The sequence below is a fragment of the Pan troglodytes genome, chromosome 1 (assembly GCF_028858775.2).
Source record: "Pan troglodytes isolate AG18354 chromosome 1, NHGRI_mPanTro3-v2.0_pri, whole genome shotgun sequence".
NCBI lineage: Eukaryota > Metazoa > Chordata > Mammalia > Primates > Hominidae > Pan > Pan troglodytes.
This window is the reverse complement of record NC_072398.2, coordinates 94249046-94268117: the sequence shown is the minus strand read 5'-3', so window position 1 is coordinate 94268117 and position 19072 is coordinate 94249046. Positions and strand designations below refer to the sequence as shown.

General features: G+C 51.0%; 1 protein-coding gene across 4 annotated transcripts; it reads right to left on the bottom strand.

The window, feature by feature from the left end:
- Window positions 1-156: 156 nt before the first annotated feature.
- On the bottom strand, window positions 157-18069 carry PMVK (phosphomevalonate kinase). 4 transcript variants are annotated; one of them, XM_016928100.4, is made up of 5 exons: window positions 18010-18069; window positions 7765-7828; window positions 4433-4585; window positions 1769-1898; window positions 157-683 (listed from the first exon to the last, which is right to left on the bottom strand). In XM_016928100.4, exons 3-5 carry the CDS (start codon window positions 4517-4519, stop codon window positions 547-549), a joined length of 354 nt encoding a protein of 117 aa, XP_016783589.1. In that variant the 5' UTR covers window positions 4520-4585; window positions 7765-7828; window positions 18010-18069; the 3' UTR covers window positions 157-546. The 4 variants fall into 4 exon arrangements, with proteins under 4 accessions (XP_016783589.1, XP_016783578.1, XP_009431180.2 ...); XM_016928089.3 differs by lacking the exon at window positions 18010-18069 and adding an exon at window positions 12033-12673; XM_009432905.4 differs by lacking the exon at window positions 18010-18069 and adding an exon at window positions 12403-12480.
- Window positions 18070-19072: the final 1003 nt, after the last annotated feature.

Genomic DNA, 19072 nt, shown 5'->3' with positions numbered 1-19072 from the left:
TGTGGGGTGCAGCATAGGTCAACCTCTGCAGGATACATTCTAGCCAGGTGGGAGGTGGAACAGGGACCCTCCAGCCACCATGACACCCTCACGCCTTCTAAACCCCACTCAGGCCAGCTTGGCATCAAGGAAATGAGAGACAAGCAGCTCTGAGAGTGTGCTCCAAGAGGTTTATTAGTATCCACACTGGGGAGCTCTGGGTTCTTGCCCAGAACAAGGGGCTGAGAACATCCAGTCAGGATGCAAGGCCGCCACAGGCTGAGGGGACTGGCACTGGGGATATGGCAGGGTTTCGCCTTCAAGCACAGCCAAGACATCCTCCTTTGCCCCTGAAGTCTCCTCCTGAAGAGCATGGCTGTCTTCCCCATGGAGAAAATGAGGTCTCCAGAGGTTTCCTGCCTTGCCCAATATCCACCAACCCCCTCAGAATCTAGACCCCCCTCTGTCTGTTCCTCACCTCAGCCAGGATCGGGGGACACCCCCATTTTGCAGAGTCAGCCCCACCCCCACCTCAGCAGGCCCCAGCTCACTCCTAGAACCTAGTGACTAAAGTCTGGAGCGGATAAATTCTATCAGGTTCTCCAACTGCTCCTCCAGGTGCTGTTCAACTCCATGGTTCTCGATGACCCAGTCAAAGTCCCCAAAGTTGTCCAGGCCACATTCTGACTCAGCGTCGTCCACCCCTGTGAAGGAAGCATGGCGAGGTCAGGCCTCAGCCCTCCAGACAGACAGCAGGCATCAAGGCCTGCTAACCCCAACTGGAGTGGGCCCTCCCGGCCTCTCCTCTGCTACCCCAGAGCCAAGGGCTACCCACCCAGAAGGCACCTCCCTACCCCTGAAACACTGTGATGGCAGGTTCAGTAGCCCATAGCCACCTGGGCCTCTCAGCTGATCCCTCCTGACTTAATCCTTCACTTGCTACTGCCTACAGAGGGTGAATCGGGTCATCTAAAACCACACACAACCCAAAAGGGCACTGTGTTTTCATTTTCTGTCAAGCTGGTTGTGTCCTTTTCTATCCCTAAATCTGTCTGATTCAATCCCCTCAGGAGGCAGCATGTGCTGGAGTCAGAAGCAGAGGGTCAGGAGGCCAGCTCCTCCTCTCACTCTTTGTGACCCTGGGAAAGAGACTTAACCTTTCAGGCCAGGGCCTCATCCAACCATGGGTAAACTAATAACAGCATCTACCTGCTGAATCTGTTTTGATGGTAAAGTGAGACAGTGCATATAAAATGCTTAGCACAGGCCTGGACATGTGAGTGCCCCAGAAATGAGCAGCATTAGTAGTAGTCATACCCATTGTATCTGAACTGCTCCAAGTCACAGTGATCTAGGGCAGGAAGGAAGCCTGAGCTGTGCTTCTGAAGCCCACAGAGCGGGTCCTGGGCTTGCACCACTGAAGCTCCCAGCAGAACTTCCTCTCCACTACTAACTTCTAACTCCACTACTGTGTTAAACAGAAGTGAGCTTTGTCAGGTTTGCCCCTGACCACTGTCAGCCCCTACTGGGCTGGAAAGCAAAGGTGAAGAATCATGGGGGTGGGTCCCAGCCAGACCACCAAAGCAGCCCACTGGCCATGAGAAGATAGCCTAGGTTAAGCCAAGGGAACCTTGACCCTCAGGATTCTGTCCACCATGCTACTCCCTAATCAGGAGGCCTCAGATTCTCCTTTATCATCCCTCATTCACTTCCCCCAGGCCTGCCCGGGAGACAAACCACAGGGTGGGTAGCCTGTGTCCTCCTGTGCCCTACACATAGAGTGGCTCACCTGGCGTGAACACCCAGCCCCGCTGCTGTCGGCTCTGCTCCAACGCTACAACGCGGACCGTCTGCGTCACGGCCCCGTAGGCCTCCCGAAACCACTGGATGTCAGACACTCTCCGTGTGTCACTCACCAGCTGCAGGAGAGGGACAGACAGGTGACCAACAGGACAGGATGATAGAAGTGAGGGGAGGTGGGAGGACTACAGAACCCAGGGCAGTGTGGGGTGTGGCTCTACCCCCCATCATCGTGAGCATGTCAGCAGCTAGACTCACTATTCACGGATTCATTCATTTATTGAACATACGCCACTGAGTGCTGACTACATGTCAGGCAGTGCTGCTGACAAGTTCATTGATCCAATTAAGCAAGTATTATAGTAAGTACCTACTGTACGCTGGTCACTGTGCTAGGTGCTAAGGCTAGACTGGTAAGCAAAACAGACCCTGTGCCTGCCCTCTCAGAGCTTACAGTCTAGTGGGAGACACTGAACAAGTATTCAGTAATCAAATAACCAAGTGATTACAGTGTATGTCAACAAGTGTCTCAACCTCAACACGGCTGAAACTCAACTCCTGATTTCCTCTCCAATCCTGTTCCTCCCCACCTTCCCTGTCTTAGAAAATGATAATTCTATATTTGTCCACCTGCTCAGAACAAAATCCTTGGTATAGTCTCTCACACCCCACAGCCAACCCAAGGGCAAATCCTGTTGGTTTTCTCTTCAAAATACACGCAAAATTGACCCCTTCTCTCCACTCTACCTTTGCTCCCCTCTGCGCCCCAACCATAGTCATTTTGTCTGTTACAGAAAGGTCCTGGCCAGGCATGGTGGCTCATGCCTGTAATCCCAGCATTTTGGGAGGCCGAGGTGGGTGGTTCACTTGAGGTCAGGAGTTCAAATTTTGCCAAATGGTAAAACACCGTCTCGACTAAAAATACAAAAAAAATTAGTTGGGCATGATGGCACATGCCTGTAATCCCAGCTACTCGGGAGGCTGATGCACAAGAATCGCTTAAACCCACAAGGCAGAGGGTACAGTGAGCTGAGATCGCGCCATCGCACTCCAGCCTTGGTGACAAGAGTGAGACTCTGTCTCAAAAAAAAAAAAAAAAAAAAAAACACACAGGAAAGTCCTCCACTCGGCCCCTGTGCTTCTGCTCCCATCTTCCCCACAGCAGCTATGGCCAGGATTCTCAATCTGAAATCAGATCATGTCTCTCCTCTGCTTAGAACCCTGTAGTGACTCCCCATCTCACTCAGAATAAAATCCCAGCTCTCCCAAAGGTCCGCCCTGGGAAGTCTGACCTGACCTTCCACCACTCACCCTCACCCACTCTGGCCACCTGGCTTGTCCTCAGACACACCAGGCACACTCACCACTCAAGCCTCTGCACTTCCTCCTCCCTCTCTCTGGAAAGCTACTTCCCCAAATATCCATTCAGTTATCCCTTATTTCCTTCAGGTCTTGCTCAAACATCATCATATCAGTGTAGCCTTCCCAGGCACCCTTAATAAAACAGCAACGCTTCCCTATCTCTCCTCATATCCTAGGCCTACTTTATTTTACTCCTTAGTATTTACCACTGCCTGATATATTCTGTATTTATTCTGTGCCTATCTCCCTGCCACCCTCAGCTGTAATGTAAGCTCCCTGAAGGAAGAGACTTCATTGCGCTTTTGCACCAATATATCCCCACAACATGCAACCACACCTGGCAGAAGTAGACACTCAATATTCACTGCCAGAATGAATGAGGAAGAAAAGGGGTAGGGTGCTATAGGAGCACCTGCCAGGGAGCACCAGTTAAGACCTGAATATTAGGGAAGGCTTCCCTGTGGAGGTGTCATGTCAACTGAGCTGAAGCTAACCAGGGAAAGAGAAAGAAAGGGCAGTCCAGACAGGTGGAAGGGCATGTGCAAAGGCCCTGATTCCAGAAGGAGTTCGACTGACTTGAGGACCAAGAAGGCCAGTGTTGCTACAGCTTAAGGAGTAAGGAGGCTAAAAAAGTAGCAGAAACTGGATCACACAAGGCCCAGAAGTTCATGTGAAGGATTTTCATTTTGTTCATGAGCACAATGGGAAGCCACCAAAGTATTCTAAACAGAAGAGTGACATCACCTGGTTCACGTTTTTAAAAGGTCAGTCTGGGCCGCACGCAGTGGCTCACACCTGTAATCCCACTATTTTGGGAGTCCAAGGTGGGTGGATCACCTGAGGTCAGGAGTTCGAGACCAGCCTGGCCAACATGGTGAAAACCCGTCTCTACTAAAAATACAAAAATTAGCCAGGGGTGGTGGTGGACACCTGTAGTCCCAGCTGCTTGGGAGGCTGAGGCAGAAGAATCACTTAAACCCAGGAGGCAGAGGTTGCAGTGAGCCAAGATTGCGCCACTGCACTCCAGCCCAGGTGACAAGTGTGAGACTCCATCTCAAAAATAAATAAATAAATAAATAAATAATAAAAGGTCAGTCTGGCTACTGTGTAATGAATAGACCACAGAGGGCAAGAGCCACAGCTAGAGACCAGTGTGGAGGCTACTGCGACTGTCCAGGCCAGAAATGGTGGGGGCTTGGGCCAGGATGGTGGCAGTGGAGACAGAGAGAGATGGACACAGCGAAGAGCTAGGGAAACAGGTGTTCTTCATGCTGCCATGGAGCCCTCTTACCCAGATGGGCTGGGAGATGCCCTCCACAATCTTCCTGCAAAAGAAGCCTGGGTCAGCCTGGCGTTTCTCCTCTCCCCAGCGGATCATGTCCTTCCGAAAGGCCTCCTTGTAGGTGCTGGTGTCCAGGAGTCTCTGGAAGTTCAAGCCATGCTCCTGCCCAAAGGACATTATGTCTACGTCACCGGCCTTTCAACCTCAGTGGTCTCTCCTAAAACAGCGGAAGAGCCATCCCTCACCCTCACCTGCCTCCCCCAGGGCTGATGCAAGGATTAATGAGGTTTCAGCCAGGACAAAGGTCTGCAAGGGAAAGAGCCTCAGCAACTAAGAAATCCCGATCACTGGTAGACAGAAGAAAGGTCTGGGGATAATCCAGAAATTGTTTCAATTTGTCTTTGAAATATGTGGCGTGGTTTCTCTTTTGCAAGTTTTACCTTCCCAATTATTTCTGGCTTAAACTAATCCTGAAATTAGTTTGCATCCCCTGGGCAAAGGCTTAGCCTTCAACTAAAGTGGGAAATCTGAGGGGGGAAAAAAAATCCTGCACTCCATGTCCTCCCACTAGCATTGTTTCCCCCCATCCCAAATCCCACGGAGATTGTGTCTCCTTTCTCTCCCCCTTACCCCTTCCCATCCCCAAATTCCTGGCGCCTTTGCTGAAACAGCATCACTCCATCTGGCTCTGGGCACTTGCAAGGCCTCCCACACCCAGAGGACCCCCAAGGCAGGAGAGGTTACTCTGACCACCCTGGGGAACTCCTTTCTCCCCTTTCCAAGCAGAGGGGTCCATCCAAAGGGATCCAGGATAGGAGGGGTCTGAAAAGCATCACCTCGTTCAGATTCTGGCTCCTCCATGAACTCACTGCAACAAGACATTCTCCCCTCAGGCTCTCAATTTCTTGATCACCCACCTGCTCCCCTTGCTGCGAGAGGAGGTCAGTAGCCACCTCCTGCTCCTGAACCAATTTCCCTCCAGGAGCGTTGTGGTCTACTTGTTGGTTATATTTCTTCTTGTGACTTAGGAAATCAATGCATGAACATTTCATTTTGGTTTTGTTTTTTAATGGGAGTGGGGGATAGAGTGGTGCTGGACTTCCACAGAGCAAGGGCAGTCTGGCCTATCAGAGTCTTCCATGGAGCTTTTAAAAATGCAAACTGGCCAGGCACAGTGGCTCACGCCTGTAATCCCAGCACTTTGGGAGGCCGAGGTGGGCAGATCACAAGGTCAGGAGTTCAAGACCAGCCTGACCAATATGGTGAAACCATGTCTCTACTAAAAATACAAAACAATTACCCGGGCGTGGTCACCCATGGCTGCAATCCCAGCTACTCAGGAGGCTAAGGCAGTAGAACTGCTTGAACCCCAGGAGGTGGAGGTTGCAGTGAGCCAAGATCGTGCCACTGCACTCTAGGCTGGGCGACAGAGCGAAACTCCGTCTCAAATAAATAAATAAAATAAATAAATAAATAAAAATGCAAACTCCTGCTCCTTCTTCCTCCCGCCCCCCACCCAACCCCACCAGTCTGACTCAGTAGGACAGAAGCAAGACCTATCTGGGAACTTTGGAAGATCAGTTTTGAAAGTGCTCCTGGGAGGCCTTTGGAAGTGCCTAGGCCCCACTAGGGAAGGCTCAGTGCCTTCCCCTTCACCCCTTCCTTCCTCCCATCCCCCCCCCACCACCCCACCACCCTGCAGAGTCGCTCCCAGTCTGTCTCCTGGATACAAAGAAATTCTGTATCCAGTTTCATTTGGGAAAGAATGCTGCTTAAAATTTTTGAAAACCAGGCCAGGTAAAGTAGCTCCTGCCCAAATCCTAGCACTTTGGGAGGCCATAGTGGGAGGATCGCTTGAGCCCAGGAGTTGGAGACCAGCCTGGGCAACATAATGAGACTCCCATCTCTACAAAAAAAAATTTTAAACTTAGCCAGGCATAGTGGCATGCACCTGTATTCCTAGCTACTTGGGAAGCTCAAGTGGGAGGATCACTTGAGCCCAGGAGGTCAAGGCTGCAGTGAGCCATTATGCGCCACTGCACTCCAGCCTGCGCTACAGAGCAAGACCTTGTCTCAAAAAGAAAAAAAAATAAACCACTTGATTTAGTTATTCTTACAATTCCTCAGGCTGCCACCCTGTGAATGGGTCTGTTCAGCTGGTGAGAGATGACCCAATGCTTCCCATGGAGGCAAAGATGGCGTATAGAAGGGGGGACAATTCATTTTATGTGGTTCCGGAAACCACACTCTGGCCAATTGAGGGGCCAAAGCACACGTCCCAGAAGGGTGCACCTAGAGGTCAAGGGCAAAATGTGGGCGACAAGAGGGCTCTTCACCATGTGGGAGGCTGATCTTGCCTTCCAAGTTCCCTTTCTGAAGTCTAAGATTCTGAGAGTTCCTATTGACTTATTTTTTTAATTCTATTTTAACGATCCTATTTTTTTTAATCCATGTGGTTCAAAATTCAAAGATACACATTAATTTACAGTCGAAAATCTCTCTCTCACCCTGTCCCCTCCCTGGGGGCAACCAATGGTACGGTTTCGAACCTGTCTTTCCCATGCAGTGCAGGAACACATCCCAGGCACCTGAAACAGTGCTGAACATGAGACAGGCACCCTGTAAATATTTGTTAAATAGCCAAATATATGAGCAGATATATTTAGAATTCTTTTACAATTCTTGGTCACAAAGTGCCTCTTCAGTTTTAGACAAATGTAGCATTCTCTACACACTGTTCCACATCTTGGTATTGGCTTTTTTTTTTTTTCACTTAATGATATATTTTGACAACTTTTAGGACTAAATTTCTTTTTTGTGTGTTGTTGTTTACTTTTAAAAAAATTTTTTTTTAAAGAAACAGAGATGGGGTTTCACCATGTTGGCCAGGCTGGTCTCTAACTCCTGGACTCAAGCAATCCACCTGCCTCGGCCTCCCAAAGTGCTGGGATTACAGGCGTGTGCCACCGTGCTCGGCCTGTACTAAATTTCTAGGAGCAAAGTTCTAGGGGCTGTGTCAGGCCAGCTGAGTGAGTGGGTGGTGTGAGGAGGCACAGGCAGGTCCTTACTAATCACACAGCATCAGAGCTGCCAACTCGAGTGTCGACAGCCTTTCCTGGGCACACCTTCCTGAACTCACTCTGAAGGGAGGGAGGCTATTAGGAAAGAAATATAAGCTGAAAATGCCCCCGAAAGGTCCACTCACAGAAAACCAAGAGCTGGCCACCACCCTGCCAGCAGTGGTGACGGGAATCATGCCAGTGACTCAGGCAGCAGCCACAGCTCCAAAGTCCTGGAGCCGGCCCCACCCAACACACCGGATGCCACAAAGCACCACCTACCTGAGCATACTGCTCCTTGAGTGGACCAGAGAGCCGGAGGACAGCACAGACATCAGCTCCGAGTCTGCAGGACAGGGAGATCAGAATCCAGTTAGCCTAGAATTTCCAGGAGCTTCCAGGTCCCAGAAAGGGAGTCAAGAGGCCTGTGTTGAAGTCCCATTTCTACTACTGGTATTATGTAACTTTGGTAGGTCTCAATGTCCCTGATCCTGTTTCCTCATCGGAAAATGGGGATAACACTTTCTGTTCTGTCTCCCACACAGGATTATGAAGAAACTCTAATGAATATAGAAGAGCCCTGAAACTAACAGGTAAAACCTATAAAGTGCTAATTACATTGTGAACAGGCGCGCAATATTCTAGCTGGATTAGGTTATTGCCCAGACCCTAAACTAATTCTCTCACAGCCAGAGGTATCTGTCTCCACTGACTTGGTCACCATAACATATATCATTTATTAATTCACTGGTTGGGCATGGTGGCTCACACCTGTAATCCCAACACTTTGGGAGGCCAAGGCAGGAGGAGTGCTTGAGGCCAGGAGTTCAAGACCAGCCTGGGCAACACAATAAGACCCAGAGATACCATCTCCACCAAAAAATTTAAAAATTAGCTGAGCATGGCAGCATGTGCCTGTACTCCCAGCTACTCCAGAGGCTGAAGTGGGAGCATTCCTGAGCCCAGGAGTTCCAGGCTACAGTGAGCCATGATTGTACCACTGTATGCCAGCCTGGGAGACAGAGTGAGACCGTGTCTCAAAAAAATGAAATAAGAAAAGCAAATTTAAAAAACTGAAACAAAAGCCAGGTGTGGTGGCTCACATCTGTAATCCCAGTACTTTGGAAGGCTGAGGCAGGCAGATCACCTGAGGTCAGGAGTTTGAGACCAGCCTGACCAACACGGTGAAACCCTGTCTCTACTAAAAGTATAAAATTAGCCGGACATGATGGCGCATGCCTGTAATCCCAGCTACTCGGGAGGCTAAGGCAGGAGAATCACTTGAACCCAGCAGGTGGAAGTTGCAGTGAGCCGAGATCGCCCCATTGCACTCCAGCCTGGGCAACAAGAGCGAAAATCCATCTCAAAAATGAAAATAAAAATAAAAATAACTCATTCATGATTTAATTTACTTAACCAACCCCTTTTTTTTTTTTTTTTTTTTTTGAGACGGAGTCTTGCTCCACCACCCAGGCTGGAGTGCAGTGGCGCGATCTCGGCTCACTGCAATCTCCGCCTCCCAGGTTTGAGCGATTCTCCTGCCTCGGCCTCCCAAGTAGCTGGGATTACAGGCGCCTGCCACTACACCCAGCTAATTTTTGTATTTTTAGTACAGACGGGGTTTTGCCATGTTGGCCAGGCTGATCTCAAACTCCTGATCTCGTGATCCGCCCGCCTCAGCCTCGCAAAGTGCTGGGATTACAGACGTGAGCCACCGCACACGGCCCTTCTTTTTTTCTCTTTTTTGAGACACAGTCTCACTCTGTCATCCAGGCTGGAGTGCAGTGGCGCCATCTCGTCTCACCACAACCTCTGCCTCCTGGCTTAACCAACCATTTATTGGGTACCATATTTGGATCTAGGTGATACAAATGTGAATGATACATGCTTCCTGTTCTAGCCTTGAGATGCTCACAATACACTTAACACACGGGAAGATAAGTGCTGTTTTTTGTTTTTGTTGTTTTTTTGAGACTGAGTCTCACTCTGTAGCCCAGGCTGGAATGCAGTGGCACAATCTCAGGTCACTGCAACCTGCACCTCCTGGGTTTAAGCTATTCTCCTGCCTCAGCCTCCCAAGTAACTGGGACTACAGGCCCGCGCCACCACGTCCCGCTAATTTTTGTATTTTTAGTAGAGAAGGGTTTTACCATGTTGGTCAGGCTGGTCTTGAACTCCTGAGCTCAAATGATCCACCCTTCTCGGCCTCCCAAAGTGCTAGGATTACAGGCGTGAGCCACTGCACCCAGCGATAAGTGTTCTTTGTTTTGTTTTGGTTTGGTTTTTTAAGAGTCAGGGTCTTGCTGTCACCCAGGCTAGAGTGCAGTGGTATGATCACAGCTCACTACAATCTTGAACTCCTGGGCTCAGGCAATCCTCCCACCTCAGCCTCCTCAGTATCTGGGATTACTGGCATGCACCACCACACCCAGCTAATTTTTTTTATCTTTTGTAGAGAGGGGGTCTCACTATGTTGCCCTGGCTGTAAGTGTTCTTATTTTCATGTTTCAGATGAGGAAGCTGAGGTTGTGAAAGGAGGATTGACTCCCCCAAAGCAACACTGCAAGTAGCGAAGCCAAGATTGGTAAAATAAATATAGCCAACATTTAGTTCCTGCACCTCTGCTAGGTGCCAATAATTATTCTAAGCCCTTCACACACATTATCTCATTTAATCCCCACAACCACCCTATTATCATCCCCATTTTACAGATGACAAAACTGAGACGCAGGCCAGGTGTGGTGGTGGTTCATGTCTGTAATCCCAGCACTCTGGGAAGCCGAGGTGGGCAGATCACCTGAGGTCAGGAGTTCCAGACCAGCCTGGCCAACATGGTGAAACCTGTCTCTACTAAAAATACAAAAGTTAGCTGGGCATGGTGGCACACACCTGTAATCCCAGCTACTCAGGAGGCTGAGACAGGAAAATCGCTTGAACCCAGGAGACAGAGGTTGCGGTGAGCCGCAACCTGGGTGCGCTCCAGCCTGGGTGACAGAGCAAGACTCCGTCTCAAAAAAAAAAAAAAAAAAAAAAAAACATGACGCACAGAGTGAATGACAGATGTGTACAAGATCACACACTAATCAACAGTGAGCCAGGGTTTGCCTCCCAGCAGTCTAATTCCAGAGCCTGTGCTTCGGACCACTATTTGACGTCAGGGTTTGGAGGTGAGGAGAAATGTAACTTAGGAAAAGGTGGTGAGATACTTAGTGATGAAAAATTCAGGTGGTGACCTCTGCTCTGGGCTCTCCCACACCTTCATAGAACCCCCGTGGTACCCAAAAGCAGCTTCCTGGTACCCCCATCACACTGGCCTTCAAGAGGAGAGGAGCCCCACTTTCTCCCCAACCTCTGCTCTCCTAGCCCAGGTCTCAGCAAAATGCTCCTGCACAGAAGGTCTTGCTTTGACAGAAAACACTGTGCAAAAGGTATTATTATTTGGGGAGGCAGCCAGATAAAACAGAAAGAAACCATTCCTTGGCGCAAGATAAAGCTGAATTTGTTTGGGTTTTTTTTCTTTTTGTTTCAATTATATATTAATTGCTGAGATGCCCATCATGAACCACAAAGCTGAATTTGAATCCTGGATTTGCCACTTACTTTGTGACCAGCAAGGGTTTTTTGTTGTTAACTTCGTATGTTATTTTATTTTATTTTACTTCGAGACAGGGTCTCAGGCTCTGCTGCACGGACTGGAGGACAGTAGCATGATTACAATTCACTGCAGCCCCCAGGTTCAAGCGATCCTCCCACCTCAGCCTCCTGAGTAGCTGGGACTAGAGGTGCTCGCCATCGCACTAGGCTAACTTTTCCATTTTTTTGTAGAGACTAGGGTCTTACTGTGTTGCCCAGGCTGGTCTCCACTACTGGGCTCTCAAGCCATCCTCGCACCTCTGTCTCCCAAAGTGCTGGGGTGACAGACATGACCACCACACCCGGCCTGTTTAACTTTTTAAGAGCCTCAGTTTCTTCACCTGTGAAATGGAGATGCTAATAATGGCACACAGTACCTAACAAAGAGGTGAAGAGGGTTTTTTGTTTTGTTTTGTTTTGTTTTTTTAAGACAGGGTCTCGCTCTGTCGCCCAGGCTGGAGTGCAGTGGCCAATCTCGCCTCACTGCAACCTCCGCCTCCCGGGCTCAAGCGATTCTTCTACCTCAGGCTCCTGAATAGCTGGGACCACAGGCACGCGTCACCACGCCCAGCTACTTTTTGGATTTTTCGTAGAGGCGGGGTCTCGCCATGTTGCCCAGGCTGGTATCCAACTCCTGGTATATAGAAAGTGCCTTGGTGGGAACCATTATTAATGCTTCTCAGAGAGACCTGCAGCTGAAGGTCTTTGGAGAGGTGGTCACCTGCTTCTTTGAGGCTCGCCTGTGTAGACTACTGTTTTATGTAATGGTGGCATTCCACCTTCCCCAGCCCAGTGCTCCTCCTGCCTTGCAAACGGACGACCCGTACTCCAAAGCTCACTCCGTGACACCCAAAAGCACTCCTCGTGTCACGTGATGCGGAGAGCTCCCCCTTCCACCTTTCCCGCCTCACGGACACCTGCTCTGCAGCGCCTCGGTCACGAAGTCCTTCCCGGATTTCCTCTTGCCGCTGAACAGCAGTACCAGCCGCGGGGCGCCTCCCAGCGGGGCCATGGGGCCGCCACGCCTCGCGATGCCTGAAGCTGACACTTCTCCCTACCCCTAAAATCGGGACACCGCGCGGAATGGACGCGGCCACTAAGCGGAGCGGCAACAAGGAGCAATCGCGGCCCTCCTCGCCGTAGCTGCGAACAGGGCTGACCGCCCGCGACCGTGCCCTCAGCTCATGTCCAAAGAGATATGGGGAGAAAAGGGTGAGACACGCGGAGAGAAAGGCGGTTCCTTCACAGGGCAGCCTCCCCTCGTGAAGCTCCCCCACCCGAACTCACTTAGAACAGTCCAGCCCCGCCCAGGACCTTCGCTCACAGCCGGGCCTGCTTAACTGACACCCGGGGAGGAACCGGACGCGACTACCTTCCTCCGAGAGGGGTGACGTCTGAAATTTCCTGAGGTGAACCCCATGTTCCCTTCCGCGCAGCCCTAAAACTTTAGGGAAAAAAATCTCTGGAGTGAGATCACGTTGGAGACGTTTTGGAAACTGCCCTTTTGCCTGTGCGTTATAGTACATGTGCCACAGCAAATCTGCGCGCGCCCCAGAGTGGGAATGGGTCTTCCTGGGGGCGTAAGGCAGCCCTGACGCGAGCGGCGTGTCTGGCCACGTCATGTCGGGGGAGGAGCAGAATCGCGCACACGATATTTTATTGTCAAGCAGATTTTATAACCCGAGACGTCACTAAGATGTGGCCCTTTAAGCCCGGCGAGAAACCTTTGATTGCTTTTCTAGCTGCAGCCTCCGGCCCAAAGGTTTTCGGAAGCAAACGGCGTGGGTAACATCAATAGTAAGGGAGCGTTGAATCCCTAGATGAGATTGCCTGGTTTCATCCGAAGTCTGGCTCCCAGCCAGGAGTTTGAGAGCCAGGATAAGAATAATCTGTCCTTTCCCTGAATCCCCGGTTCTGCCTCTTCCCGCAGTAGCTGACGGGTTGCCCCAGCTGAGTACGTCGAGTTGTTTTTGGCTATGACTTGCCGTCCTGCATTTTTCTGAGCATGTCAGAACAGAGCCTGCAACTCATTACTGCCTCCACTAGAGAAAAAGTGTAGTGTGGAGACTTAGGGAGAAACCATTAATTTCCTGAATGTTGAAAAGAGGCACAGGAGAGTGGTCAGATGCAAAAAGAACAGACTTAAGAAGGTGGTTTTTTTGTTTTTTGGGGTTTTTTTTGTTTTTTTTCAGCAACCCAGAAAACACTGCACTCATCAACGCCCTAGAAGGCAGCACAGAGTGGATTTTCAGTCCCAGCTTGGACACTTAGCAAGTCACTCTGAGTTTACCACTGATAAGGCCCACTTCCCAGGGTTATAATAAGAAAGGAATGAAGAAAATATATGACAAGGTACAATAAAATACTTTGTAAGTTCTCAAGTATCATCCAGATGTAAGGGGTTGTTATTTATTCTTAGCACTTCGTCATTCAACACAGAATCAGATTTTCCAGCTCATCTTCAATAAACATGTATTTGGGCCTCCACGGAAAGTCCACATCTCCTGTTTTACCTGAGTCACATGGAAGGAGTCAGAACTTACTCCCGGAGTCTCTTTCCTCACCTGACCCAATGCACGCCCCTTACCTCCCTCTCTGACTCTGAGATCCAGCTCCCTGAATACCTAGTGAGCGATCAGAAAACTTCCCCCAGGCTCACGCCTGTAATCTCCGCACTTTGGGAGGCCAAGGCGGATCACCTGAGGGCAGGAGTTCGAGACCAGCCTGGCCAGCATGGTGAAACCCCATCTCTACTAAAAATACAAAAATTAGCTGGATAGCTGGACGTGGTGGCAGGCACCTGCAATCCAGCTACTCAGGAGGCTGAGGCATGAGAACACTTGAACCTGGGAGGCAGAGGTTGCAGTGAGCCAAGATTGTACCACTGCGCTCCAGCCTGGACAACAGAAAAAGACTCCGTCTCAAAAAATAAAAAAAAACTTCCCCCATACTAGGCTTCCTAGTATGCCTCAACTGAACTCCACTGTCCCTTACTGGTGTCTCAAGTGGAGGCTTTAGTCTCCCAGCCCTCATCCCTCAGCATCCGCTTTGAGTCTATGGCCTCCCTTCCTCCCCATTTTAATTTCCACACCATTACTCATCCTGCCTCTTGGAAAACTATGGTTCCTCTAAGGCTCATGCCACCTGCCTGCGCTACCCTCCTGCTTTCCTCAGTACTGGCAGCCCAGCAATCCTGGTGGTTCATTTTCATTTTCTTTTGTTTCTTTATGCAGACGGGGTCTTGCTATGTTGGCCAGGCTAGTCTGGAATTCCTGGGCTCAAGCAGTCCTCTGGCCTCAGCCTCCAAAAGTGCTGGGATTACCAGTGTAAGCCACTGCGCCCAGCCTCATTCTCATTTTCTGAGACTCAGCCACTGGCTCCCAGTCTCCTTTTCTACAGAGTTGCTGTCATCATCCTCGGTGACATCACGGTCATGGCCAGCCCATCCAACACCCCGCTGCTCAATCCCTTGGCCCTGGCTGTTCAAAGCCTTTTCCCCCCTCTCCTCCTCAGAGGCCAGCTCCTATGGACACACCCTGGGCTTTGTCATCACCAGAAGCTGCTCAACCTGCAAACTCACATGCTCATCCACCCAACCCTCCAAGGTCACTTGCTCAAATACTCCCCAAAGTAGCACTTCCCTCCCAAGTCCACTAGCTGGTGGAACTGGTTACATTATATAACATGCTCTGCCTGCCTTCCACAACCCAGGGGGAAAAAGTTAAATGTGGCCGGGTGCAGTGGCTCATGCCTGTAATCCCAGCACTTTGGGAGGCCGAGGCGGGCAGATCACGAGGTCAGGAGATCGAGACCATCCTGGGTAACACGGTGAAACCCCATTTCTACTAAAAATACAAAAAAAAAAAAAAAAAACAGCCAAGCGTGGTGGCAGGCACCTGTAGTCCCAGCTACACTCGGGAGGCTGAGGCAGGAGAATGGCGTGAACCCAGGAGGTGGAGCTTGCAGTGAGCGGAGATCAGAGATCACGCCACTGCACTCCAGCCTGAACAACAGAGCGAGACTCCATCTCAAAAAAAAAAAAAAAAGAAAAGTTAATGATCCACCTAGATGACAGCCATGGCTTGTTTCTTTTCTTTTCTTTTTTTGAGACAGGGTCTCACTCTGTGCCCAGGCTGGAAGTGCAGTGGTGGATCATAAGCTCACTGCAGCCTTGATGTCCTGGGCTCAAGCAATCCTTCCACCTTCAGCCTGCTGAGTAGCTGGGACTACAGGTGTGTGCCACCATGCTGAGTTAAACTTTTTTTTTTTTTTTAATTTTTAGTAGAGATAAGGTCTTGCTATGTTTCCCAGGCTGGTCTCGAACTCCTGGCCTCAAGCCAACCTCCCATCTCAGCCTCCCAAAGTGCTGGAATTACAGGCATGAGCCACAGCGCCCAACCAGCCTGTTCCTTTGCTGGCCTCATGCCACTATTTCTGGACTAGTCCTGTCATTCCAGATGAGCAAGCATTGATGGCCAGCCTGTTTGACCCATGGGCAATGGACCTTCCAAAGGGAGCTATCTAGCACTTTCCTCTCCACAGCATGTGGCTTCAGGTGTCTGCCTATCCTGCTCTAGCCAGATGACCTGTCCCTTTGATTTTGAACAGAGTCTCAGTGATGACCTCAATGGATGACCCTCCCCTCTGCTGAATGCCTCCCCTGGGGCTGAGCGAAGGTAAGTGCCCCATGCTGGTGAGAACTCCTGCAAAGGGGCCCTGCTCTGGAGAGGAAGTGGAGGGTGGGGGGAATGGTGAGGATTAGTGGCACCCCTCCCATTTCCTACAGTAGCCATCCCCTCAGACCTGCAGGCTGCCTGTGGCAGAATTTGCCCCCTCTGTAAACCATCTAGCTATAGGCTATAACACCCCTACCTCAGGCCTCACCTTTGCCTAGCCTGAAATACCTTCCCCCATTCTCCCATCTCTGAAATCCTATTATCTTTCAAGATCCAACTCAAAGGCCACCCCTTTCTTCCTCTTCACCCAGTTGGCAGACTGCTCCTGGCACCATTAAGAGAGTACTATTAAAATTCTGCTTTGTGTGCAGCTAATCCAATTAGCCTCGGGGCAAGGATTGGGGGCCCCACAGCATCTAGCACAGTATTGAGACCTGAATGCTAGTTAGCATCTTTTCCCGCCAGCTCCTGCCACATCGGGGAACCAACACCCTTTCCTCCCATATCAGTAGCTCCCAGTGGCTCCCAGTTTCCCCCTTAGAGGTTAAGTACAATAAAAATAACTGCTCTGTTTCAGTGCCCTTTAGCTTGCAAAGCCTTTTCATGTATCTTACATTGACTCATCTCACCCTCGGGACAGCCTCTGAGAGCAGAGTCTGTGGTCTCCACTTCAATGATGAGAAAGCTGAGCCCTTAAGCAAGGAGAGCCCTCTTGCCCAAGGCCCACAGGTGGGCAGCGGTGGAGACCGCCACTCTGGGGTTTCCGACTTCAAATCTCGCTCAGGTCAAAGCTCTGGTTAGAAAAGATCTGGGCTGGGAGCCCCCCTGGCCCAGGAACAGGTGAGCCAGGAACAGGCCCAGCCAGAAGAACAGGTGAGCGGGGAAGGGGTTCACTGTTGTTCTCCATTTGGGAGTGGCAGTCACCTATCCTGGGTGCCAAAGGTTACCAAAGAGATGGGTGGCCACCTTAAGGGAGACCTGGGAGAGGTGGGACAGGGAACTCAGATAAGTGCTTAACAAGGGGCTTCTGTGGCTCAGGCAGCTGAGTTGGGGAGGGGAAGAACCTGTTGTCTGATTTAGGCAACAGCCCTCCACACCCCTACCCTGCAACCTGCAGTGTCCCTACCAGACCCCTGCTGTGAGCATGTGAAGGGGCCAGGAACATCTGTGGGCCAGAACAAGGCAGGATGAGGAGACATTCCTGTGTCAGGATAACCCTGGGAGGTTCCCATGGCAACAGCCAGCCAGTCCAGTGTGTGTCCTTGGGCCCAGCCGGACGAGGCTGGGAGCCACTCTCAAAAGGAGCAATGTGCCTCTGACCTTCCAGAAGCCAATAGGGGTGGTCAGGCTGGGAAGCGAAGTGACCCACTACCACCTATGACCCACCCACCCCATCTGTCTCCACCACCTGTCACCCCAGGATGGGTGTGAATGCCAGGCAATGGGGAAAGCCTGGGGCCTAGGAGACCTGGGGAGGCAGCAGGAGACGGGGGAGATCCTGGAGGAGGCACAGGGCCAGACAGGGCATGGGTGGCAGAGGCTGGGCTGAGGGCACTGGGGAAAGGGTGGCTGAAGGAGCCTGGGAAGCAGGTGAGGCTGAAGAGTGAGAGATAAGGACGGGAGGGGGGAATGCAGACTGGGGACTACCAGGAAATGAGTTTTTGGGACTGGCCAAAGGAAATAGAATTTTTCCATTTGAGAGTAGAAGGCCCAAGAAGGCCACCCCCAACTCTAGTGATTCTTCCCAAGGACCCCTGAGCTCAGCTCTCAGGGAAGCAGGCCCTACTTGGGCAAGCTTGGGGAGCTCCCAGCGGAAAAGGCAGAAAGCCAAGTGCTAAAAATGCCAAGTGCTGAAACTGGAAGAGCCCAGCCCAAACCCTGGGAGGCCAGACACGTGGTGAAATCCAGTGAGTCTACCCACAAGCTCCCCGAAGCCCTGCCCAGGCCAGAGCTATCCCCAAGCCCTGTGGGAAGGAGGGAATGCTGTCCCTTGGCTCTAGCCTCACTGGACTCATCTCTACACACTGGGCCCATGGTCAGGAGATCATCCAAAGACCTGGACCCTGGGCTCCTCCTCACCACCAGTGCTGCATGGGTGTGTTAGAGAGAGGGGCCTCGTGGCCTGTGATGAGTGCGAGGATCGCCTCCCAGGGGCATCCCAGAGAGAGGGCGATCAGAGCAGCCAATGTCACTGGCATCCCAGCCCTCCCCAACATACCCCTTGGGTTCGTGGCTTTTTCTTCCTGATTCAGCAGCTTCAGAAACCTCCAGCTCAGCATATCTACTTCCTGAGTGGGTAAGGAACAGGAGGGGGCTTAGGGGAACCTGGCAGCCTCCCTGAGCGTTCGTTATGCAAACGAAGGAAATGAGCCCTAAAAATGAAACTGAGAAGCCCCAAGGGGCCACAGTGAGAGTCACCACCCTCTGGGAACTCAGGTAGGCCAGTTTGTATCCCCTTTCCCAGGCCCAGCCACCTGCCCCAGGACACTGAATCCTACCTACCTTCTAGCCTGAATCTGTCTCTCAGCAACCCAACTTTACCAGTCAGCTGTTCAGGCAGAAAGAATTTTGAGCACCTACAGAAGGTGAGCAATGTGAACAGGGTAAAACTAGGCTTCTTCAAGGAGCAGTGGTTCACAGGCCTGGGTACCAAATCCTAAGCCTCCCCAGCCCATATCACTGACCTTCTGCCTGAAAGGAAGTTCTTCCTTAGATCTAACTGCAGCTCCTCCTGCTGTAGAAAGTTTCCACTGGACTATAGGCTTCTCTGTTTTTTGTTGTTGTCGTTGTTGTTTTGTTTTGAGCCAGAGTCTTGCTCTGTCGCCCAGGCTGGAGTGCAGTGGCACGATCCCAGCTCACTGCAACCTCCGCCTCCCAGGTTCAAGTGATTCTCCTACCTCAGCCTCCCAAGTAGCTGCGACTACAGGCGCCCACCACCACGCCTGGCTAATTTTTTGTATTTTAGTAGAGACGGAGTTTCACCGTGTTGCCCAGGCTGGTGTCAAACTGCTGAGCTCAGGCAATCCGTCCGCCTCGGCCTCCCAAAGTGCTGGGATTATAGGTGTGTGCCACGGCACCCGACCCAACTTTAGGCTTCTTAAGGTGCCTCTGTATTCCCAGTGCCTCTCTGTTTAGTACACAATAGACTTTATAAATGTTTGCTGAATTAGTGGTCCTTGTTCCATCCCCAGCCTGCCCTAACCCCTGCCCCACCCACACATGAATTCAATGAGCTAATACCTTTAAGCCCTTAAACAGAGTTACATATTCGCTTGCTAAAT